The sequence below is a fragment of the Erpetoichthys calabaricus genome, chromosome 8 (assembly GCF_900747795.2).
Source record: "Erpetoichthys calabaricus chromosome 8, fErpCal1.3, whole genome shotgun sequence".
Classification (NCBI taxonomy): domain Eukaryota; kingdom Metazoa; phylum Chordata; class Cladistia; order Polypteriformes; family Polypteridae; genus Erpetoichthys; species Erpetoichthys calabaricus.
The window spans coordinates 101,709,953-101,735,636 of NC_041401.2; the positions used below are offsets into that span (position 1 = coordinate 101,709,953).

The window sequence follows — 25,684 nt, forward strand, 5'->3', positions numbered from 1 at the left end:
AAGTTGTTTTTAAAAGTACTGTGCATACAGCATATAAATAGAAAAAAAACATTATTCGACAATACATTTTTTTGTCATCAAAGAATGCTTTAATCAAGTCTGACCATCTGATTATAATTTAACGTAAATGCTCAAAAGCGCTCTGGTCTAACCAAACCAGCTCTCTGGGTTTGAATCCTGCACCAGGTCATTGTTTAGGTATAGTTTTCTCAATTTCCCTGTGACTGCATGAATTTTCCTCTCACATCCCCAAAGATGTGTATGGTATTAAGACTGGTGACTGTAAATTGGCACCAGAGTGACTGAGAGAGTGTGGGTGTGTGCCATGCAATGGACTTGTGTCCTGTGCTGCCAGGGCAGGTTGTGGCTCCCTGCGACTCTGATTTGGATTAATCAAGTTTGTTGAATGTATGAATGAAATGCTTACTAAATTAGTAAATCAGACCACTGTCTCAGTTTAATACAGCTATGCGCGACATAACGTCCATTCAGACAATTTCCAACTACATATATGTCAATGGTCCCATAACATTATAATAGAGTTCAGAGAATGGGACGTAGCAGATGTAACTAGATGTAGTGTATACAACAGCTTCCTGCATGCAACATGTCTATCTCATATGTCTTGTATACAAAGCGATTGTGCTGTCAGTACTCTATTGCACTTTCTATCTTTATATTAATTTGAATTTCCCTACTCACAAATAAAAAATGTACTGTATAACAGTGTATGTTTAACGACCTCTTGGCAGCCATTAGCAGTGTGTCTGTCTGCAGAGAGAGTGTCAACCTTGCAAAGGGGCTTAGTTACCTTGGCAGTGACATTCATGTCTCTGGTGACTTTTCCTATGAGTCAGTAGACAGATTGGGAGAGCATGGGGGGTCATGAGGTCGCTGGAAAGGGGTGTGTGTCGCTCCCGATATCTATGCAAAAGGATGATGGTCCAAGTCTTTAGAGTTCTGGTGCCTCCTGTCTTGCTATATGGGTGTGAGACATGGATGCTATCCAGTCACCTGAGACAAAGAGTGGACTCCTTTGGTACTGTGTCTCTTCACAGAATCATTAGGTACCACTGGTTTGACTTGGTGTCGAATGAGCGGTTGCTCACAGAGTCCCAAATGAGGCGCATTACCTGCATTGTGATGGAGCGTCAGTTACTGAACTACGGCCATGTGCCACAATTCCCTGAGGGTGACCTGGCTCACAGGATCCTCGTTGTTGAGGGCCCATGCAGCTGGACCAGGCCAATGGGATGACCACATATCACCTGGCTGTGGCAGATAGATGGTCATTTCCGGAGGGTGGGACTGGACCGCGTGTCTGCCTGGGGGGGGTTGCCAACCAGGATCCCAAGCTGTTTCGTCATGTGATGGGGGCGGCAACAAACTGTACCAATGCATGCTCCCCGACTTGACCTGACCTGACTTGAGTGTAAGTTTGACTTGTAGGCAGCAGCACCCAATTTCATCTACTGCACATCTCTGGAGATTTGTAGCACTCATTCTCTATATTTAGTCAAAAGAAGTAAATTATAATATCCCAAATAGCTTTGCTATATACTGTATATAATATGGTGTTTGTACAACGTCCAAATACTATAATAGCCTACTTCACGGAATGTATCGTGGAGGTTAAGCAGCACATACTGTTTTCATTCAATTTTGGATGTTTTAATTGAACTATTTATACTTATTAAAATTCATAAACTTTTTAAGTAAGTAAAAAATAAAATGGACTGAAATATACACTTTGAATAATCTCTGGGAATTTTGGAATAAGGTAATGGAGATATAATAAAAATGAAAGAGGACTTAGCAGGGTCCATAACAAATTCACTGACTATATTAACGTTGCTTGTGACAATATGCCCCCATCACCAACACAGGACTATATTCCCCTCTGTGGTGAATTGAGCCCCAGAAGATTGTTATTCCTGTGACACCAAAACAAAACAGACCAGAAGGTGGCAGCAGAGAAACCCGGCACAGTACACAAGGGTCCATGATCCTCCTCATTATAGTCAAGTGATTTGGGGTAGGCTTGTTGCTTAAAATGAGACATGCATTTCAGGATTTCAGAAACAGCTAGGCCCACCAGGATTTTATCTAGCAGAACAACTCCAGAAATTTCAAGTGTCATTCTTAACCCCAGAAGGCCTACTTTTTAAGCAGTTTGTGGCTTGGGCATAAAAGTCCTTTCCAGTCATCAGCCAGGCAAATATGGAACCAGGAAGATTACAGCTAGCAAGAGTACGACTGTCAGGAAGAAGACAGATCTGAAGGAGTGGAGTGCAGAAGACGTTGTACTCTTAATGTACTGCTTTGTGGGTAAACATAGTAGACACCCCACACATTATACAAGGTATATATGTAGTATAGGCAACCACTCAGCTGATATAGCTCTGTCTTTTTTTGTTGTAATTTCTAAAGTGATCCCTCCAGTCTATTCTTTATTTTACAATAAAGTTCTTTCCTTTTTTTGTATTATTTGGCCTCCTTAACTCATTTTTATGTTTGGGGTTTCACCCACTACCAACCAGAAGGGAATCTATTTTAAATTAATGGATCTATGTGCTTTAGTGATTTTTGTCATTTTGTAGCTGTAAGTAAAAAATATAAAAATCTAAATGGATTCCTTTTTGTCAAAGCTTTGACATGGAACGCGTACATCAAAGGAAAACCTTTGTAAGATGTCTTTGGACAACTAATGCATTAAAGCAAATTGGCAACTTTGTTTAAGACAGCCAAACTGGACAGGACAACCTTTGTAATGGGTTATGGTACAGCCAGTTAGTAAGTGTGCACACTGAACAGAGTGGGCCTTAAGGATATCAATGTACACTACCATTTAAAACGGTCATGTTTTTGATATAAAATTGATACTTTAAAAATATACCCCAGACATTACTAATGTTTATAATGGTTATTACTGCTTAAAATGCATTACTCACACATGGCTGCAAAGCCCCATTTTACAGCAGCAGTTCCTTCAGTGTTCTAATGGTAAACTTCCTTACCTTATACTTAATTAGCCATATTTACATGTTAATTGGTTATTAGAGAAACGTTTTTAACTGCTTTAGCACTGCTGAAACCTGTTATTCTATTCACTTGCCTTCACGTTGCTAAGTACTGGCATTCCTAAAAATCAAGATGGCCTTGCAGAATGAAGGCTATTCAATGTGACTTCAAAGATTTCATTCAATTACTGTTTTAAGAGGGGTCTAACCAGGATAGAAAAAGACGGGGAAGTCCCAAGATGGGCAACTGGATAAGAAGGTAGGAACTTGTAGTTTGTAGTTTGAGAAACAAACGCCTTACAGGTCATCAGTTGTCTTGTTCACTAAATATATGCCAAATACCAGTGTCATCTGCAAGAGAGAAAAGACAACTCTGGGATGTTGCAACATCTGAGAGAAAATGTTGGATGTTAGAAAAGAGAGTGCTTTTTAGGACCATGTTGTCCCTTTTAAAGCTTAAGTCTAGAAGAAGGCCAACCCATGGTCCTGAACTGTTAGGGGTGGAGCTGTGTTGACCTTTTAAGGAAAACAACCTTAAAGCTATTGAACGGACGTGGCCCCTTTAGGACATACTGGATTTTGCAAGGACACCAGGAGCCATCAGAAGGAGGTCTAGTCTGGTGTGTCAGTAGCAAAAGTAGGGTAACGATTAGTGCTGGAAGAGATTTTAGGGCTTGGCCCGAAATTAATCCAAGAGTTGTTTAGAGTTGCTCCAGGCACCTGGCTTACTGGTGGAGGAAAGAAGCCAGGGTCATGAGACAGAACAAGGGGAGTATAATGTCCTGAAGATGGTGGCAAGTGGGTGAAACACTACAGAAAGAACATAGAGCCAAACTTGTATAACTGTGCCTAGGGGTTCTAGTGATTGATTTGTTTATCTTTTAATCTACAGTATATGTTGTCTCCTCCCATTGAGAAAGTCTATGTCTTTGATAATGCGCATTTTAAAGCCTGAGTCTGTAATGTTCTGTGTTTAGAAAGAAACAAAAAAATACATCCTCTCTGATATCATTGTGGCTGGGAAACAGTGCAGCTAGTCATCTCAATTTATTAAGCTACATGTCCGTGATTGACTCACAGAGTGACTGGCATGGAAAGTTTAGTTATTTGCAGACAATCTAAGCAATAACATTTTGGCTCAGAAAAATCCAACCTCATTGAAAAATTCTTGCATTCAGTAGCACTTTGCATTTTGAGTGTTGTTTTGGGAGTCAATTACCTGCAAGTGTTGTTAAATATGAGGCCTAAACATGTTCCCAATTCTAGTGTAAGTAAGCCTGCAGCCAAAAAAAACAAAGAGGTGAAAACATTAGTAGGGAATCTGTCACTTCATTGTAGCTGTGAGCCATAAATATGATGCGAACGAGCCTATCATTTACATTTGTAAGAAAGAAACAGAAATTCAAGAAAGGTTTGCTGCTTGTGCACCAAAAACTGTGATGGTGGTGTCAAACAGTATGTGGTCAGGTTATATTGAAAATGGAAATGGCCCTCAGCATTTGGATTGAAGATCTAACAAGAAAAGAAAATAGCATGAATTTGTGTACCCTTTTTCCAAACCCACTTAACAACACAGATTTCACTTTTTTGAATGTTAAATGTATGTGCAGCAGAATAATAAAACTGCACAACAATTTTTTTGAAAAGTCTTTCTGTCTTAATAGGTATGCACAAATATAGTTCTGGTTTTACGGCTTCACGAAGGAACTCTGAGAAATAGACATACTGTATATATGTTTACTGACAATAACGTATTTAGTCACGTTTATGTTTCGCATAAGCTATTAAATTCAACAGAATTAAAAGTGTTTTGCTCCTGATTTTCTTTTGTATTCAATGTCTGGTGCATCATGTTGCAGTGTCCAACAATAGTCAGCAAGTATTAACGGATTCCAGTTGCCCTGGTATTGTTTCTCCATCATAGAAATGTCCTGGTGAAACCTTTCACCATGTTCATCACTGACAGCACCAAGATTTGCAGGGAAGAAGTCCAAGTGTGAGTGGAGGAAATGAATCTTGAGTGACATGTTGCACTTCATTGTCTTGTATGCTTTGAGAAATTTGTCTATCAGCTGAATGTCGTTTGGGGCTCTGTAATTGCCAAGAAAATTGTCAACAACGTCTATGAAGGCTTTCCAGGCAATTTTTTCTTGCCCAACTAACAGATCTTCAAACCGCTTGTCACTCATAACATGTCTGATCTGGGGGCCAACAAAAATGCCCTCTTTGATCTTGGAGTCAGTTATTCTTGGGAACATCTGTCTTAAATAACGAAAACCTTCGCCTTCTTTGTTCAGTACAAAATTCTTCATGAGCCCCAGTTTTATGTGAAGAGGAAGCAAAAATATCTTTGCTGGGTCGACAAGCGATTCATGTGCCACATTTTTCTGTCCTGGAACTAACTTTTTATAGAATGGCCAGTTCTTTTGAGAACAGTGCGACTCTTTGGCATGGCTATCCAATTCACAGATAAAACAACAGTACTTTGTATAGCTGAGCTGCAGTCCTAGTAACAGAACAACGACTTTAAGATCTCCACAGATATTCCAGTTGTACCTGCTATACTGGACGTGCTTCAGCAACAGTTCCATATTTTCATTCGTTTCTTTCATGTGTGCTGCATTGCCAACAGGTAATGAAGAATAAACGTTGCCATTGTGTAGCAGAACAGCTTTCAGGCTTAACATTGACGAATCAATGAAGAGACGCCACTCTTCCGGGGTATGATCACAACCCAAGGCCGAGAACAATCCTTCAATGTCACAACAGAAACAGAGACTGTGGACTTGTGCAAAAAGTTTGGTTATATCATGATGTCGGCCTCGAAACACAGAAATTTTTGTACCTGGTGACAGCAAACACCATTCTTGCAGTCTCGAAACCAGCAGCTCGGCTTTTGCTTTTGACAGACCCAAATCTCTGACCAAGTCGTTCAATTCGGACTGTGGATCGCCTGATAAACACGGTTCAAAATCCGGGTCAATGTCACTGTCAGTACCTTGCATTGCAGTTTCTTCATCTGGTTCGTCTAAGGTCCAATCCTCTGGTGGTTTCGGAATTGGAAGACTGTCATCATGTGGCACAGGTCTCATTGCTGAAGGCAGATTAGGATATTCAATTGACTTCTTGTTTTTGGCAGAGAAACCAGACACATTAGTCAAACAGAAGTAACAGTCCGTCACATGGTCTTTCTGTTCTCGCCATATCATCGGAACAGCAAACGGCATCGTTTTTCAAGTGCCTCTGAGCCAGGCTCTCAGACTGACAGCACATGTCACACAGTAAATGTGAGGTGCCCATTCCTTGTCTTGATCACCAACTTTGCAGCCGAAATACAGATGAAAAGCTTTCTTCACAAGAGCAGTCATCCAACGTCTCTGAGGCGCAAGTGCATATTCGCCACCGATATAGCAGAATGTATCGCGGCTGTTACGATATTGACGAGACATATCGTCCGACACCAAAATGTCTATAGCATCAAGCTTACTTACTGTTATATTGCTACAGATACAGTACTATACTTTACTATACTGATACTATACATAAACAATGACTATCTATGAGCAGGATCGGTGTATGCAAGCCACCTTTATAGAATGTTGAGACAGCGTCAAGCTCGTTCAGACCTGCCCAGGATGTCAACTTCCACAGAACAGCTTCCAACCTGGCCTGATTCCATGCCTGGACATGCCCAGGCTGTGCAAACCATTGTTGATAAGTCACTTGTGGGAGTGAAAATGTTTGGATACAAATATAAGAAAAAATCATGACAAAACTGAAGATGTCTCTGAAACAGTACATGATAGGTAAATTTTGATGTGATATTCGTGATCAGACCAACCAACATTGTTCAAGAAGCAAAAACTTTGTTGTGCAGTGTAATCAACCCTTTGTAATATCAAAATCAAAAATAAAGTGTTTATTCCTCCATCCCACACAACTAACATTGTTTACATAGAATTAATGTGATTTTTAGAAATTATATATTTGTAACAATATTCCACTAAAGTAATTGTAATATTTTTTTGATAAAAAGGTATTGAACTTTTTAAAGAGGTGATGTTATTTTCTAAAAAAAAAATTACAATACTAAAAGCTTGTTTTACCATGTCAACAGTAACCTAACCATTTCAAATGTGTTAAGATGGGTATTTATGTTATATTTTTGATTGTCTGGATACATAGTAACATATTTTAATTGTCTTTGAATATTCTACAACCACATTATGTATTCTGTAATTTAAAGTGATGACATTACCAATGTCCCTTAAGAAATCAGATGTCAATGTCTCTATCTATCATGCATTGCTCTTTACTTGTTCAAATGTTGGACTTAATCCTGTCCTAGCTGGAATTTTAAAATGGTCAGTCCATAGGTCCATTATTAGTATTCTATAAATTTCCATGTTAAATAACTGTGTTATTCATTCCATGAAAATAATAATATTTACTTATACAAAACAATATCACTTAACAAAAGAAAATGCTATACTGAAAGCATCATTTGAAATTTTGGGATACCACTAAATAACCTGTATTAAAACATAAATGTTGTTGGGATTGCATTTTCTCAAGAAACAAACTGGATGATATCATTTACTTTGTTTTTGTGCTTTGCTGCAAATTTTTCTAAATTTTCACCTCATACCTGATTTCACTTTCTTCCTTAAGTTTCTTTTGTATCTCTTCTTGTTGTTTCTTTTGTATTAGATTTAACCTCTGGACTTCTCTTTCTTCCCTGGAAGCAGAAATATCAAAAGCATATCAACAGTGTTGTATAAATAAAAGTGTTATCTGTATTATTGTTGTTGATATTAACCATACAGATGTTATAAAGTTGTACACACGATTGTGCAACTATATTAGCTAGACAAAAGAGAGCAGGATGTTTTTTTCTTACTCAACAAAGTACAATACAAATTAATAGTTATGGTTTGTATATTTCAACATTGCTTATGCATTTAACAGACTGCTTCACTGGACGTAGAACTGCTGTAATACATTTTTGGCACTAGATGGAGGTAAACCATCTAATTTATTGGAAACTGGATTTCCAATTCAAGCATATTTTATATTGTGATTAATGTCAAAGAAAAACTACTCAGCAGTTGTAAATGTACAATGTGGATAGATGTATAGTGCTGTGACAAGATGCTAACATTACATTTTCATTGTTCATTAAACAATTTTAATTAGAATTTCTTTTGATTTAAAATGAAATACCTCATTTAACAACAGCAACTACAACATTTAAGAAAAGTTCAAACAAATGCAAATTAGGTACAAATAATAATGAATAAATAACATACAAAAAATAAATCAATATGCATTTACATAAAATAGATATATAATTAGTAATAAAAATAGGAGTCCTTATATATAGTTTCATTTTTAAGTCTCTAAAGATGAGTCTGATGATAAGGTCAGATGGTCAGGGAAGACAAAAAAAAATTAAAACTTAAGTGACAAGATGCTGTAGAAAAAAATAATATTCAGGTGTTGCATGGTCAAAAGACCACCCATAAAGTAAACTAATATATAAGGTGAGATACTGAAACCATTGTAACAATTGGCCCATCAGCCTCAGCACTTAAATCAAGACTGAGATTCAATGTTTGATCATATTCCGAGGTTGTTTCATATTGATCTCCTGTACTTCTTCCTAATTGTAATAACTGTTGTTTATTTTGCAATTACAAGGTCTTTCTTCTTTTTTCTCTTGCATTTGTTCATAAACCCTAATTAAGCCTTTGAACCGAAATCAAGCCTGAAAAGCATTATTATTGAGGCCACTGAAAACAAAATCTAAAAAGAAAAAAAAAATCATAACTGTGTTATAAATTACTCAGTGCTTATTACTGGGTTTAAGGGAGAGTATTGTAGCAGCTTACGAACCGCTCTTTACAGCTTGGCAGGGCTAGATACTTGAATGGCAGCAGCCTGTTTGGCAGTGTAAGGAAGCACATTGTTTGGCATGCCTTGAAAGAATTCAAGAAAGAAAACAGAGACATTCAGAGAAAAGTAAAAATATGTGTCACACAGAGCCATTAATGCTTGGCTTGGTGTCAGCGGATACCAGAAAATGATGGAGACGCTGATGCAATGATGCCAACAGTGTTCACATTGTAGGAGAACACTACTTTACTCTTGAAATGACCTGCTTCTGGGGTGCACTGTTAACAACTAGGGATACAACACTAGTCTGTGGGAGGGTGGTATATTCATTCATTGAACAAAATTACATTAATTCATATGATCAAATAGTCATGTATCACGATAGTCAGGTCAGGTGCAAGTACAAGATGTTGTTGCATTTGTTTCTAGACTGCAAGTCCATATATGATGCAATTTATCTACTTAGGATATACATTTCCTAAGTGATACCACTTTCAGTAGCTGATTTACAGTATATTTCTTAGTAAGATTTTGGTTTTCAGCCACTGGAACACTAACGAGACCCACTGCTGACTACAGGGCATTTGCACAATCTGCACAATGAGACCACTTAAAAGCCATGAAACTGAATAGCATCTTTAATTAACAGGAAGGCCTGGTGTGTGGTTTTCAAGGGAGTTGAAACTTCTATGCAAATCAAAGCAATAAACATATTACATTAATTTTTATAGCACCTTAATTTCTGTATTATTCCTTAAATTTAGCTGATTGATATTTCCTAAAATCTGCCCTGAGAGCAGTCAGGTGAAAAGTATATGCATTTTATTACTACATTCCTGGACATTTAAGTAATTAAGTATGCTTATGTGTATACCGTAATTATTGCATGCTTTATATCTTCTGTAACAATTTATATCTATACAGTAAATATGTTTACTGCTCCAAGATAAAGAGACTACAAGAACTAAATTACACTTATTCTGTTAATTCCAGAAGTGTTTTCTGTTTTTCATTTTTTAAAGGGTCAGTTACATAATCCAAAACCAATAACTTACATAGAAGAAAATTTAAGTTGGATGAATGCCTGCTGGAGTTTGCTCACCTCTACCCTACCTTGCATGCTTTCTGTCTTTAGGATGTATCCTCAAAGGTATATCTCTGCTGGAAAGATTTGTCCAAGGGGGAAGTAATGCTAAGAAACCAAGGAATATAAATAAAAATATGCATCATAGTAACATGAAACATAAAATAATTTACATTACAAAGGCAGCAAAATGTCATACATAAAGACAGCTTACCTTGCATTGGGTCTAACACAGGGAATCTGTCTGCCTCATCCTTGGTTAATTTACTAAAAAGGTCTTTGTAAAAATATTTACTGATGACATGTTGAAACTGCCAAACAGTTAACAAAGGTCCATGAGATTTCAACACAGAAGCCATTGTTGTGTTCTAAATCCAAACAGAAACAAAAATAATCAACATATTGCTTGTTATTTCAGGGTTCATCTAATGGTTTATTGAAACTTAATACTGAGATGAATGAAAAACAATTTGTAAGGGAAATACACTCTGCAAATCCCAGCTCAAGGGAACAATTCGTGGTACTAGTCCCCACCAAACAATCAAAGTTTTTGGCACACTGGCAGTGTTACTATGAGATTATAAACAGCATAAGGGATTCGTAGATTACATGGTAAAAAGGTCCAGTCTGAGACCTCCCGAATAGATTTATCATGTAAAGCTACTTAAGCCGTGGAAGAAGAGAGCCACGGCTAGTCTTGACACGACAAAGACTCTTGGACAAAGACTCTTCTTTTCAGAAATGCTCAATTTTGGGAAAATGTTAACACTTGACCAAACAGCCCAATTACAAGATGTTAATGCACATGTAAGTGATGTTGTTGATACCAAACCAGGGTGAACTAAACTGATTATAGTTAACTAAATGTGATGTTGATGAAAGAGAGTTTCACTGTAAGAAGCTGGAGTTGGGTTTTATTGAAGAGAGTAATTAGCCATGGTTGAGTCCCAGTGTACTCATACCAATGCCTGATAAAATTTGCCACTTCTGCCAAATGAACCAAGTTTCTCATTGTGATGCGTATTTGATGTTGTCGGCCAGCAATCTGATCAAGAAGTTATTTAAATTCATATTTTCTCAAGACACTGGATTTGACGAAGGGGTATGGCCAAATTCTTCTAGCCCAGGGGTCCTCAATCATGGTCCTGGAATATTGTAGCAGCTGCAGGTTTTCATTTCTTCCCATTTCCTAATTAGAACTCAGTCCTTGCTGATAATGAAATTTGTTATTTAACTATATGCCTTGCTAGTGCTTTCATTCATCAAAGATAAATTTTACTTACATTGTAGATCAGAAGTCCCCAATTACAGTCCTGGAGGTTCTCAGTGGCTGCAGGTTTTCACTTCAACCAATTTCTTAATTAGAATTATTTACTACTAAAGCAATACATTTTTTGGACTCAATTTTACTTATCTTGCCCATTAAAATTCAATACCCTTAATTGCCTATTTTAGTTTTTAGCAGCTGCATTTAAGTTTTAATTGTTGCCTGTTTTCTTAACTAGGCATTAGTTAATAATGAAATGCAGATAACCAATAAACCAGCAACTCTCCGGCTAAAATGCTTCCTTTTAAACATTTGCATATGCACCATGGAGTATCTGTGTTAAAAAATGTTTAGAAATAAATAAGAGGGGAATTTGAAGATCCATTAAGTTTAAATCTGTTCTGGGCCACAAAACACATGGATAATGTCATAGAAGGAAACTCTACAGTGCAGTTAAAATTTGTCTTGGATGAATGAAAGTGCTAACAAATAGTAAAATACCAAGTTTCATTATCAGCAAGGACTGTCTTCTAATTAGGAAACTAGTTGGAAGGAAAACTTACAGCTACTGCGGCCTTCCAGGACCATGATTGAGGACCCCTGCTCTAGCCCCTGAAACCAAAGAAAAAACGCTATTTAGCACCTCTAGCGGTCACTGGCAGTATTTATCATGCCCTTTGGGCTACAAACGGCACTGTCAACTTTTCAGTGTCTGGTGGACAGACTGATACAGCCTCATAATGCCTTTAGTATTGTCTATCTTGATGATACATTCATCTTTTCCTGCACATGGAAGAACACCTATGTCATGTCTGGGCTGTACTTTATATTTTCCTATCCACTGGCCTTCCTATAAACCCATAAAAATGTTATTCTGGCCTGACTGAAGCAAATATCTTAAATATCTAATAGGACAAGGTTGTGAGCTAGGGGTTGCAAAGAACATAAGTCCCAAAAGTTCTAAAAGAACTTCCAATTATGCCAACGTTGGACCAATATCAAAGATAACCAGCAATACACAAAAATGATCTAGAAGAGTATTTATAAAATCCATCCATCTATCCATCCATTACCCAACCCACTATATCCTAACTACAGGGTCGTGGGAGTCTGCTGGAGCCAATCCCAGCCAACACAGGGTGCAAGGCAGGAAACAAACCCCGGGCAGGGCGCCAGCCCACCGCAGTCTTTATAAAATAAAAGATTTATTTTAAAAAAGCTGTGAAGAAAACTTTAAAGATCTAAAGAGTAGAAAAGACATATAATGCCTTTAAGGGCAATTTCACAAGCAAACTACGTCCCAGCATTCCAATGGTGAAGGTCGAAAAACAGAGCAAAGGTTCAAAAATCCAGAAAATCACAAAAAAACACAAGACACCCCAATAAGCACAATAAATCATCCTCTTCAGAGCACAGGAAGACCCTACGGATTGAGAGCAGTCCATGGCGGTGATTGGCTAGTAGTCTTGCCTCTTGGGGGACAACCCACATAACACATGGAACATAACCAATGCATAGTACACAATGAAAATAATAAACAAAAGAAACATTAACATAAATAAAGGATTAAAAAAATTAACAAAAGGGCATAAAAAAAAGAATTTGAAATATAACACAATGAGCTAAAATTGTTGCCATTCAAGCCTGGACCAGGCCAAACACAAAAATGGTAAGTGCAAACCTTTCTAGGATTAGCTAGGTGCTACTGAAGGTCTGTGTCAAGTTTTTCTGAATGGGCTGCACTTTTAACTATCTTGACATTTAAGTCAGCCCCCATGCCTGTGGTCTGGAATTCCGCCATAAAAACAGTATTTAGTAATCTAAAGCAGGCCCTGACATAAGGACTTGACCTGTTTCTCTCTCCCTTTTCTTATTTAGACAGACACTTTTGAATCTGGGCTTGGTGCCAGGTTAAGTCAGAATGTTGATGTTGTTGAATATCCTGTATTGTATCTGGGTCCAGGTATGCTGCCGATACCATGTTTGCAATAAAGTAGAGTATTAAGAAACTGAGGTACTCTCTCTTGGGTCAGGAGTTCACTATAATTATGGATCGTGTGCTTCTAAAATGGATGGCTATTCAGAAAGAGAGTAATCCAAGAGTGGTTCATTAGTTCATCAGCTTGCAGGGGTATTGTTTCCAAGTGGTCACTTGCAAGGGTTTACTTCACACGCCAATGTAGAGGCACTTGTCCCATGTTCATGACCTTTTGGTCAGGTACTCTCCTCACACTGGTTCCAAGATAGGGAGGCCATGTCATGTACCGCACTGCACTGGCTATGTTACATGGTATTGGGTCTGCATGAAATAATTATGGGGAAGGATTTGGGTATGACACAGCCTTTAACACAGTTTCTATTTACCCTAAAATGGAGAACTCTCCAGAAGAACACTGATGTCACTTCCTCTATCAACTCAGCAGTCCTGTCTATTCCACCTCCACTGCCACAGCGAGTCTGTGTTCAGTATGGACGAGACCTTTAACTGGACAAATTTTGCCTCCCGAAATGAAGCCTCCTCAAAAAACGTCTGTGAAGAGCCTCTGGCGACAAATCTGTCAATTTGTTTGCCTTTTGAACATTTTTCTCGTCACTATACTTTAAACGGGGTTGCTCCCTGGTACCCCAAACCTTTATCTGTTTCTGTTTTCTCATTTAACCTACCTAAAAAGATGATAATGAACACTCCAAAAGTCAAACATGATAGTATATGAAACAATGCTACCTGTCTGTGCACAGATTAATGCTAGAGTATCTCTGTGGTATCTTTTAATAAGGAAGGAAAGAAAAGAAAGATAAGCAATATGTATCTTCTAGACTCATGTCCTTGACATAGGCAATAAAGCAATAAATATTGGGCTAATTATTATTTTAATTATTATATATTTGCTTTTACCCAAGGTAACTTAGAATAAATATCTGAATAGAGTACAAATGATTAAAAAGGTTTTTATTTTACAATTGGAACACAATAGGCTGGAGGAGGTAATTAAACTGATATCCTTGAAGTTTAATGTCTAAACCCCAACTATGTCACCGCACTGCCTTGCTGTGCAATGGCACCATATTTTTCTAGGCTGCCAAGTCATACACCATTAAAATGATGTAAAGGAAGGTAAATTTTTACAAATTAAAATTTCACATAGAAAATGTATGTGCTTTTTGTCTTAATTCTCACATTGGCATGTATTATGTTGGTAACTTCTAGACTCACACAAGTCACCTCAAGATAAGTCACATTTGGGCATAAATGATAACACTTTGATTTCTTTGATAAAATAACATATACACCTAAAATCATAAAAATATTCTTTTTGCTTCAGGTACATTAGTGCCTTAAAGTAAGTGAGATGAGTGATACATTAGTAGAGCATTTCAACTGAAAATACAAAATTTTGTGAAATTACACTAAGAAATTTAAAAGGTGTTCCTACCGTAGTACATGTTTTTAAAGGCTCTTTCAAGAGAAAAACAAAAGTGAAACTTAGAGCAGTTGCACAGTTGTAGGAAGGTTTATCAAGTCCAATGATGTACTGGTCCCAAACATAAAGCAATGTAGTCATGTTCAAGTAACCTTGAAAACAAACAAAAACAAACAAAAAAGCACACATCTTTGCTTATTTTTGCTTCAGTTTTTTTGTACTGTTGAGAGAGATTTGGCCATTGGTATTCATAGATAGTGCTTGTTAAATAAAACTGAACATACTTAAAAGTTATCTGCATATGAAGTTGTGTGTCCCAGACTTTGTCTAGTAAGACTATTGTAACTCTGTTTTACTGATTTACAGCAATTAGAAACATAGACATTTTACACTTTATATAAAATATAGAGTAAAACACAGTGGGTGACAGAGGAGAACAAAACTGGAGGTAGGCACAAACAATGGGCAAAGCAGCATATAAACAGAAGGAAAATAACAAAACCTACAGACTCTCTGGGCTAAGTGCACTGGTCTTGAGTGGCTGTAGAACAGGTAAGGTGGCTCCTCCAACTGCCCACCGATGTACATCACACCACAAGCATCTCCATCCATGTCTCCCTATCTCTCATGCCAGCCACACTTTTGTCTCACTCACCTCTCACCTTTGTGTGTTCAGAGTGTCTTTAAACCAAATAACAAGGTCAGTTCCAGCCAAACTCCAAAGTTACATCTAAGGTTAGAAGATCCTTGCTTTTGCAACAGAGCCACAATTCTAGAGTTCATTATAATAGCGTCTGGTGTTCCTGCACCCCTGAGCTGTGTCAGTTTTCTTAAGAGCCACACATCTCTCAAAACCTGGGAATATAAGTCACCCTACATCAGCCTGAAGGTTTACAAACATCCTGCTAGCTGTCTAGGAGAGATACCGTTCTCAGTCTATAAGCAGAGCCAAGCATTGCAGCTGATTTTTTGCATATATTGCATGGTATATTTTGGCTTGGTTATAAAAATTATGTTTGGGTTTTTTATTTGAATGCCCTTTACATATTTTTATTATATTGTATTTATAATTAGTGCAACAGGTTAGGATTGTTAGTGGTAGTGTGCTTTATAACAATTTAGGCAACTGATTTGAATGTATGTATACGGAAGAAGAACTTGTTATTTACAGTGAAAAAGTGAAAAAAATTAAAGTTAAAAGTAATCTAAGCATCTTCACATGGTTTACTATTTTCCACCTTTCAGAAAATACTTTTATCTCTTAGATTCTAAAATTATATACATATCATATTTATTTTCTAAGTTCCATTTAATAAGTGGTAAACATTATATTATTTACAAAATCTCATAATACTGGACGTATTAATTTCTTAAAAGAGATAATATAGCATAGTTAAATAACATTTTGCTTCACTCTTAGATGATGGTAGACGTCAAAGTGTCTTCATTAAAGTATATGCAACACATATACATTTACTATAATCTCACCAAATAAACAGTGGTTGATTCAGACAACATGTACTGACTATTAGAATATGATGAACCTCACCTACAAAAAATACTCGGAGCACAGGATGAAGTATGGAACTGAGTCCTCTAAGCAAAGCCTGATGTGGACTGTCACCTGAAAATGAAACATGTAATTAATACCTCTGCAAGAAACCTAAATCTTTAGCATCTCTGAGCAAGTTAATTTTTTATAGGATGCAGATTGTAAAGGATGGAAAATCTTTGTGCACTTTTGCAGTTTTAAATATAGGCACCACTTCTGATTTTCTCATTTCCACAAACATACGGTTTCCAAAGTAGCATGTCATGTAGAGGTTACTGTTTTGTATTTCCATGTACCTAACTGTAATATTGCAAAGATGAATTTGAAGTTGGACATAATAATATTCTGTTTAGACTCTGCTGATTTAATTATTAAAACATGGCAGAAAAAAGATTTAGGCCCATGGCTGGACAATAATTGGATCTTTACTTATTACAAAGAAATTTAAGTTGACTGTACAGGATAAAATCATATTTCTCTTCATCATATAGAAAATAATGGTTTATGCCTTTGTTATTATAGCAGATAATACAGCAATCTGGAAATTCATTTTTATTATTAAAACTTGATTGTTTATATCATAATGCACTAAAATACACAGCCAGTGCAGTTTTCTGGACAAATCCCTGTGTTCACTATGAATCTGTCATCTGGAAATCATTTAGCAATTTTTGACTAATTCATTGTTACATTTTCACATACAATGCTTCTCAGGGTAAAGTTCTGCAGTATGTTAGTAGCTCTTTTTATTCAGTTCCTCTTCAAATCCAATTCATATAATACAAAGTCACATCTGTGGTTATATTTTCAAGGTGTAAAGATTCAAACTAATTTGGAATGGAATTATTTATTTTATTGATGATGTAACAACTTAACTTAGTAGCTCATATTAAATTAATGATGATGAATTTTCTTGACAGTTGTTATTACTGCATTCATTTATCTACTTGTATTTTGTATTTATAATATATTCAATGATATGATTTTTAGTGGATATTACTTTATATTAGTGCTTGCCCTGCCTTTGATAGGTACCAGATGCAAAAACAAATGTTGATCTTAATATGTTTTTCTAAATATACTGCTATGCTGACATTTACACATGTATATGTAATGCTTTCATAATGGGTCTAATAAGTAAACAGGCTAATATTACATTACTGTGTAATCAGTTTTGGTAATATAAAACTTTGAGATATTAATGACAGCACAACTCGGATGCTGGATGTGTGGTATTGGAAACAAGCCATACTGAAGATTGCTTTAATAAATGTTCAAACATGCCATATCTGAATTTTGTATTTTACCTCTCAGACGGAATGCAATAAAACTAAGACCAATTAACTTCATGCAATTAAACAAGCTGTACTGATTGTTTAAATAAGTATCCAAACAAACTACGTTGTTTACCTTGTGTTGAAATCTTTATTTGATATTTTGCATCTTTTAACTTATAATCGTGCAGACTGCCAGGCATTGATTTAATACTCTGGATCTTGATTGATTTGAACTTTATATCGTTCACTTCAATCTTTTCGAGTTCCAAAAATACTTCTAGACATATCAGTTGTTTTGTCTGGAATGTCAAAAATAAGCTTATTTATCAGTCCAGAGTAATTAGATTAGCATGGGCATTTGCCTGGGAAAAGAGCAAAAATTTGTAACGTAAGCATGTTTTAAGAATATCAATCATTTATGTAAGTTCAGAAAAAAAATTTTGATTGGACTGTTTAATTTTAATTTTGTCCTAAAATCAAATTAGCTACCCTTTCCCTTTCTATATTAAACAATGTCTCACAAACAATGTTAAAGTGAAAACTTTTGTTTTGTTGCCAGTGCCAAACTATTAAGAAAAGTATTACATGGCTTGTAACAAAAGCAAAAGCTTCTCAATATGTAGCTGAACTAAATAGTAATGGAGCACTGTAGACCAGTCACTCCAGGTTAGGCAGTGGATTTAAGATTTTCATTTAAAGGACAAGCGGCCACTTATAGGAAGTCATTTAAATGGAGCAGGGAATGGGAATATCAATATAGCGTAGTCTTGCAATATTTAATAATAATGAACAAAATGCTCTGTCTGCTTACAACTCAAACATTTGGGTGCATTTTGTTTTTCATAATGTTACAGGAGGAAAAAGCTAGATATAGTATGAGACATGCAGTTCACAAGTATTGTCATGAAAGTCAAAGAAGTTTGCTTACACTGAAAACAACAACTTTTATCCCCTACATCTGATCAGAATACCTGAAGGCTGTGCACGTGCACACACTGATGAAATCATAGAGAACTCAGGGAAGCACACACTCTCTCTCTTTATTCTTGTCATTTGCAGAGAGAAGTTAGAGAATTTTGTATGGCAGATAGCCCTACTGAAATCACTCATCAAACTGAGATGCAGTGTGCTGAGTAGCTGATATTTGCTTCTGTGTAAAGCACAGCACCAAAGTGCCATAATCAAAAGAAAAGAGGGGTAATACAGAGCAGCGAACATCATGCAGCCATGGTTGTATAATGTAGAAGTTTTATTAGTATTTGAGAACCTAATAGTGTTTAGTATGCTTTATAAGCATATGAAAGTTTAATAATGAATTTATTGTGAAACCAGTACAATAATAGTCTGGTGTCTTACACTCATATAGAAACATACATTCAACACACAAGAAGATTTTATTTACTGCTTGAAACCCTAACTAAAAACATAAGAGCATCATTTCAGAATAAATTACCAAGCACTAAGATTATATGATGCACTCATTTGTGAAGTGCTGTATGTCTTAAAGAGTATTCCAAGTCTTACTGATGAGACAGTGAAGATACCTAAAATCCATTTCTACAATTAAAAACATTAAATGGGATAATCTGAATTCATATTTTTTTAATTAGATTTTTTAAATTATTGTCATTTAGAGATCTAGAAAATTAATATATTCTCACCTGAGTTCTGAAATGTGGGAGACTAAACAGGAGAGAAAAAAGCTTGTAATCTGGGCCAAGAGACATCTTTGAAAAAAAATTGGTGTGTAAGTCTTAACCTATATACTCATTTAATGAAGAGCAAGAACTTTTAAACTAGAAAGAGTTAAGTTTTACCAGATATGTATCTAACCTGAAAAATTTGCAAGTACTTTCAGTTCAGTTTGATTTTATTTTTGTATTGCACTCTTCACTGAGTGCAGGTGCAAAGCACTGATATATACTTTAATGAAACAGTGAAGGGTTGCATAATAGTATTTTGCAACCCATACCTGTGTCCTCTCCAGTTATTTTCTTTATTTTTATACTAAAGCAAAAACACTTTCAGGAATATGGGAAAAACCAAATGCAGATATACTTTATTATACTACAATAAATTATATGCATTTTCACTTCTGCTATACCACTTAAAAATAATTAGACTGACTAAGTTTGTAATGACTGTTTACAGATTCATTATCTAATTAAGTGACCAAGCTCATGTTTTATAAGCAAGAACCCATCTAGATATGTTTGTGTGTGGGCGCTGAAAACGAGCTCAATATTGATCGATCTATCAAATTGCTAAACTCACTTAATCCATGTACAGGGTTGTAAAGAGTCAGTGCCAGGAACCCTGGACAGGGAAAACATTTTTAAAATATTCTATTTGAACAAACAAATAAGAGAATATTATTAATGAATTTGTATAGTATTCAATTTGTTAGCAACCTTCTTGTAAACATACTGGAACATACACAGACTCATTGTTGTCCTTATTGCACTGCCATTGCAGTTTTTCAGCTACCTACCTTGTTGTGCAAATATTTTTTGAAAAACATCTGTCAGTTCCCTCTCATTGTTTTCCAATATCTGACACGCTTCTTCAAAGATTTCACTGTAATTGCTGTCAGGTGCCTACAAGCAGGAAAAGACTCAGTCATTAGTAGACATCCATCTGCTTTTCATTTAGTCTGCATTTACATACCTCTGTATTATAAAAAAAAAAAATCCTGAAAAGCAAAAGCAAGGCCACGAAACGTGATCTTCTCAGAAGTTCTCGGAAGACATTTAAAAGACCCGCAAGACAAAAGAGACTTGCCACGGAGCGGCTCATGGGGACCATAAACATGAGACTTGGTGCCAAGAGATTGTCCCAGGGACATCTCGCGGGGACGTGGAACATGAGATTCTTGCAAGACACACCCTATTTACAAAAGATATCATATAACAGCACACCCATCAAAAAACACTCAGTGGTGTGAAAAGCACTTAGTACACACAGATCATGTGCTCTCAGCACATATAAAGCGTATATGGACAATACAGAGAATAGAGACCCAAATGCGTTGGAGAGAAAAAAAGGCAGATAAGAGATTATGAAAACAGTGGAATTCGAAAGGCTCAAACAAATGATGGCGCGATACACATGCAGAGAAAGGTACAGAATATGAAAGCAGTAAAATTCGAAAGTATTGTAGCGTCCCAGCCAGGTTGAGGGCTTTTTGGTTTTAAGTGACTGTTACGTCCGATTGAGGGAGGGCGGAGTACAGCACGGAAGACTGATAGCGGGATATTGATTGATGCGCTAAGGGGGGGCGCGTTGGAGAGGGTGCTATAAAGTTGTGTTTGGGGTTAGGAAGTCGGCGATTGTTCAAGTAAAACTTTTGTGACACTTTATCATGTCAGTCGCTACAGTATCAAAGAAAAGATAGAATAGATTGCATTACCGCAAACAAAAGGTGATTAATCATCAGAACCAGGTATAACTGAAAAAATAGCAGGACAAATCGAGGTCAGAAATAAAAGAGTAGACAACAAAGTCTTTTCGCATTCGCATCATTCAATGCACAAAACGTGGATTTACACAATAATGGACCATACGCTATGAGAATCTGTGGTCCCGGAACTGTTAAAGGAACGACAAGTTAAATTTCAAAGAATACACAATTCGGTCAGGTGTATATTGATGATCACGGAGAAGCGATGCAAATTGTAACAGGCAAAAAGAAAGGTAATGTATATATTCCGCGAATAACATTACACACCAAAGGAGATCGTGATATGCCATTCGTATTAAAATGTTTACAGTTTACCGTGAGAATAGCTTTTGCTATGACAATCAATAAATCACAGGGGCAAACATTACAAAAAGTCAGATTTTTTATTAGAGAAACCGAAACAATATTCACTCATGGACAGTTATATGTTGCGTTGTCACAATGTGTCTCCAAAAAATATTGTTTTTAATGAAGCTTTAAAGTAAAAGTGCAAATAATGAAATTGAAACAATTCCAAAGAAAAAAAAATTTTAAATTGTATATCCGATTAACCAAACACAGAGGTTGGCGAGCGAAGCGAGCAGTGGGCGAAGCCCCCTAGTTTTGTTTAACATTATCTTCTACTTTCTAGCTTGACCAGATTTCTTAGTTTTTGAGGTAGAGTGACATTACATTATGTAAGTCTCAAGGTGTGAGAGGGAAATGTTATCAATTTTATGTTTTTGTCTACTATTAAAATATTCATACAAAAGAGAAGGCTGCACTCCATTATGGCACTGAAGAACCTGAATATCTTTAAGTACCTCAGAATCAACAACTTCAAGTCAGCTTTCTTGGCAATAACAATTGTGTTGACCTCTAATGTTAGAGAGCTGGAAATAATAATATCCATGAAAATGAAATTCTCAGAAACTCTGCAACCTGGCCATTGATGTATAAAGACGACAGAGATATTTTGCCTTGGTTAAAATTCACAATCAATTCTTCTGTTTTCTTGACATTTAATTCCAAGATACTTAGACTATACTATTTAACTAGTTCAGCTACCCCAGTCCTGCCTTACTTTGTGATGAGAACCCAAACTTTGATGTTATTGGCAAACTTGATCATTTCTTTAGAATATATGTTTGAAATTATGCAATTTGTGTAATGGAGTGGTGATAAAAACACCCCTGTGGAGAAACCATATTCTGGGTGATAAGTTTCACATGTACGTTATCCTTTGGGTTTACTACCTGCTTCCCACTAGAAAGAAATGCCATGACTAATTACATAAGGAATCGCTACTTAAATCCATCAGTAATGTTATAGTAAAGAACATACAGACATGTATTTGGTGTTTCTGGATGTTGAGGAATGTCATGAAGCACAAAGTCCTGTAGACCAACTGATATAGAACTAGAAATAAGCTTCCCTTACTATTTATGGAAGTCATATTTCCTGGCTTTATGTTTAGTCTCATCATCTTCTTTAGACTGCGGTGGGTTGGCACCCTGCCTGGGATTGGTTCCTGCCTTGTGCCCTGTGTTGGCTGGGATTGGCTCCAGCAGACCCCCGTGACCCTGTAGTTAGGAATATAGCGGGTTGGAAAATGGATGGATGGATGGATGGATCTTCTTTAGAAGCCTTTTTTACAATAATTATTTTACTTCTATATTGAATCAGGGCTTCTTTCTGTTGTAAAATGGGATTGTTGTGTAAAGGATGCACACAGTTTCGCAACAAAGAAAAACAGAAGTTGCTGTAACACTCAGGTCATTGACATCATAATAGTTGTCTCTAAATGTTTTCTAATGTTTTCTCCATTCCCATTACATTTCTTTACAGGTTTTTTCAATGCAAATCCAGGCTTTCACTTTATTTTTATATTTGAAGATGAGAAACACTTTGTTGCTATCTTAGTGTGTAGGGAATAGCGTAAGACATATGTCTGATAAGCCTTACAAATCATACGATACTACTGATTAAGGTGTTTTCTGTTTCATTTTATTACTCTTACTGTTATGGGATACTTGTTTTGATAATTTTTGCTCCTTTTTTGTAGTGAATTTCCATCCATCCATCCATCCATCCATTTTCCAACCCGCTGAATCCGAACACAGGGTCACGGGGGTCTGCTGGAGCCAATCCCAGCCAACACAGGGCACAAGGCAGGAAACAATCCTGGGCAGGGTGCCAACCCACCGCAGGACACACACAAACACACCCACACACCAAGCACACACTAGGGCCAATTTAGAATCGCCAATCCACCTAACCTGCATGTCTTTGGACTGTGGGAGGAAACCGGAGCGCCCGGAGGAAACCCACGCAGACACGGGGAGAACATGCAAACTCCACGCAGGGAGAACCCGGGAAGCGAACCCGGGTCCCCAGGTCTCCCAACTGCGAGGCAGCAGCGCTACCCACTGCGCCACCGTGCCGCCTAGTGAATTTCCATCAAAAGAAATTCTTTTCTAGGTTTATTTATTTCAAAGCATAAATTTTTCTTAATAGATTTAAGCTTCTGTGACTATCAGATTTTGTAATTTTAGTTTGAACCATTTCTGAAGCCATTTAATTTATCATGGGCGTCACCATTTTGTCTTCCTGCTGTGAGGGACACCTTTGCACTTGATGAGTAGCGCTCATCATAGCCTGAAAACGAAAATAGTGGCAGGTTAAAAGATTGCCTGATGCAACATTTTGTTATTTGAGTTCGTTCACAGATAAACCCCTTACATGCATTTGTCCTAAAAATCCAAATTCTGTTTGTGTGATTGTGGTTATGGCTTTGATCTTTGAATTTTTTACTTTGATTTTTGCTCAATGTTTTGTCTTTGTCATCTATGTACACAATCTCTTAGTTTTTGACTTTTCACTATGTCATGACCTCATCTTTTCGCATGATCAGCCTCATTAAATATTCCCAACTTACTGAAAAGCAGAATACTAACATGCTGTTTGAGTCTTTGTTTATAAAGCACATTCTACAATATAGAAAATGTAATGCAAGAGTATTTACTCATGAAAATCCTGCCACATCCATATTCATGAAAATTACTGAGTTACAGGCTGAAAATGCATATGGTACCCAGCTAATAACTACCATCCAGCTAAGGAACCAATTTAAAATAGGACAAAAGGAGCAGTAGATTTTACTAGTTTTCTCACTTAACAATTGTAAATAATCTTTTGATTGTTTATGTTTTATTTTGTCAGAACCACTAATCCTGAGTAGTTTTATTGGCAAGGTGAAAGAAGGCAGTTGCTCTGATGGACAGTAGAAAGTATATAAGGGAATGAATTAAGAATTACTAAAACTTGGTAGTGCATCATTTTGTTTTCTTTTTTGTCTTTCTGTTCAATATTGTAGTTTTATATGATGTTGGAAACAAAAAGTAGGTGACATTATTTTGTATTTATTAATGTGCTGCATTCTTTAAACAAAATAAAAAAATAAAGTATCTAGAGACAAGGCTCAAAACACACTTCTGTATGGACCGGAACTTCACATATTAGTACTGAAAAAAATGTAACTTCCTACCCAAATTATTACAACTAAAATGTACTTCCAGGAAATGAAAGGGTCCTGCTTTTAAGATACACAATAACTCACCTCTTGGCTGACAGATTGCATGTACTTTGGTCTTGATTCCAAAAATGTTATATAAGCCTCGACCAAAGCAGTGGTAACAGCCTCTGCTGAGGTGCTTGGGCTGATCCCATCAATAGCAGCCTGAATCAGTGGTATCAATAGAAAATATTCTGTATCAGTAAGGCTTTGCTTCATATGTCGTAGTCGATGGTAGTATGATAATACATTTTTCATGACAGATACTGCAACTACGGGAAGAGCACAAGTTTATGGAATTGATAAAAAATAAGAAATAGGAAAAAGTCTTTACAGAAATATGTTAAACTAATAGCATCAAATAAGTAAGCTCAAATAATTACATAGAAATATTTCAAAAACACTTTCTTTGCAGAAGAAGGAATAATATTAATAATAAGCAAATAAAAAAGAGTGACTTTTCAGAAGTGGAATAATAATATAAAATCCAGATGATATGGATTCCGATGACTTGGATTCAGCAGAGCCTGTCTGTGCTGTAGTGGCATTCCTGGTCACAGCCTTCACCATAGCTGTAGTTAATGGTTTATATGGATTCACATGTTTATCTCTTTGTGTAACCTAGATGCATGTTGTTACAGTGCTCAATTATGGAAGTCTTTTGGAGAGCCAGACATGATAGCTTAGACCCCTGCTTTAAATATACAGCTCCCCTTACAAAGTTTTTTTTTGTTTTTCTACATTATGTATCATTAGTAAATTGGCACCATTGTAGCCTGATTACAATAAGCAGCTATTCCTACATCTTTTTAAAGTTTGAATCAGGAGGACAAGTTATTGATCAATATGTGGCTAGCTTTTTTAGCGAGCTACTGTTTCAAAACAAATTTCTTCTACTGATGTACTTTTTTCCTTTATTATAATTGGTGTTTTTGAGGTTTAAGTGCCTGAAATATTTAAATCAGCATTGCTAATTGAGACTGATTGAGAACTAGAATTAAACATAAGGTATTTCTATCCATCCATATTAGGGCTGCAGACACTGACCAATTGCATATGTGCCAAAACAAATTACAAAGAAAAATGTATGATTAAATATACTGATCAACATGTTGTTCTTTTTTCTCTCATAAGAACTCAAAAAAGAATATAGA

General features: G+C 36.4%; 1 protein-coding gene across 1 annotated transcript in view; it reads right to left on the reverse strand.

Annotated features, from left to right (window-relative positions):
• Nucleotides 1-25,684, reverse strand: part of LOC114656710 (uncharacterized) — a 53,046-nt gene that overhangs the window by 14,503 nt on the left and 12,859 nt on the right. The window contains exons 6-12 of the mRNA XM_028808337.2: nucleotides 24,576-24,802; nucleotides 20,009-20,114; nucleotides 16,238-16,312; nucleotides 14,701-14,840; nucleotides 10,214-10,367; nucleotides 10,029-10,107; nucleotides 7,669-7,758 (exon numbers count right to left, since the gene is read on the reverse strand). Of these exons, the coding sequence (XP_028664170.1) occupies nucleotides 7,669-7,758; nucleotides 10,029-10,107; nucleotides 10,214-10,367; nucleotides 14,701-14,840; nucleotides 16,238-16,312; nucleotides 20,009-20,114; nucleotides 24,576-24,802 (871 nt within the window). The remainder of the gene's footprint in view (nucleotides 1-7,668; nucleotides 7,759-10,028; nucleotides 10,108-10,213; nucleotides 10,368-14,700; nucleotides 14,841-16,237; nucleotides 16,313-20,008; nucleotides 20,115-24,575; nucleotides 24,803-25,684) is intronic.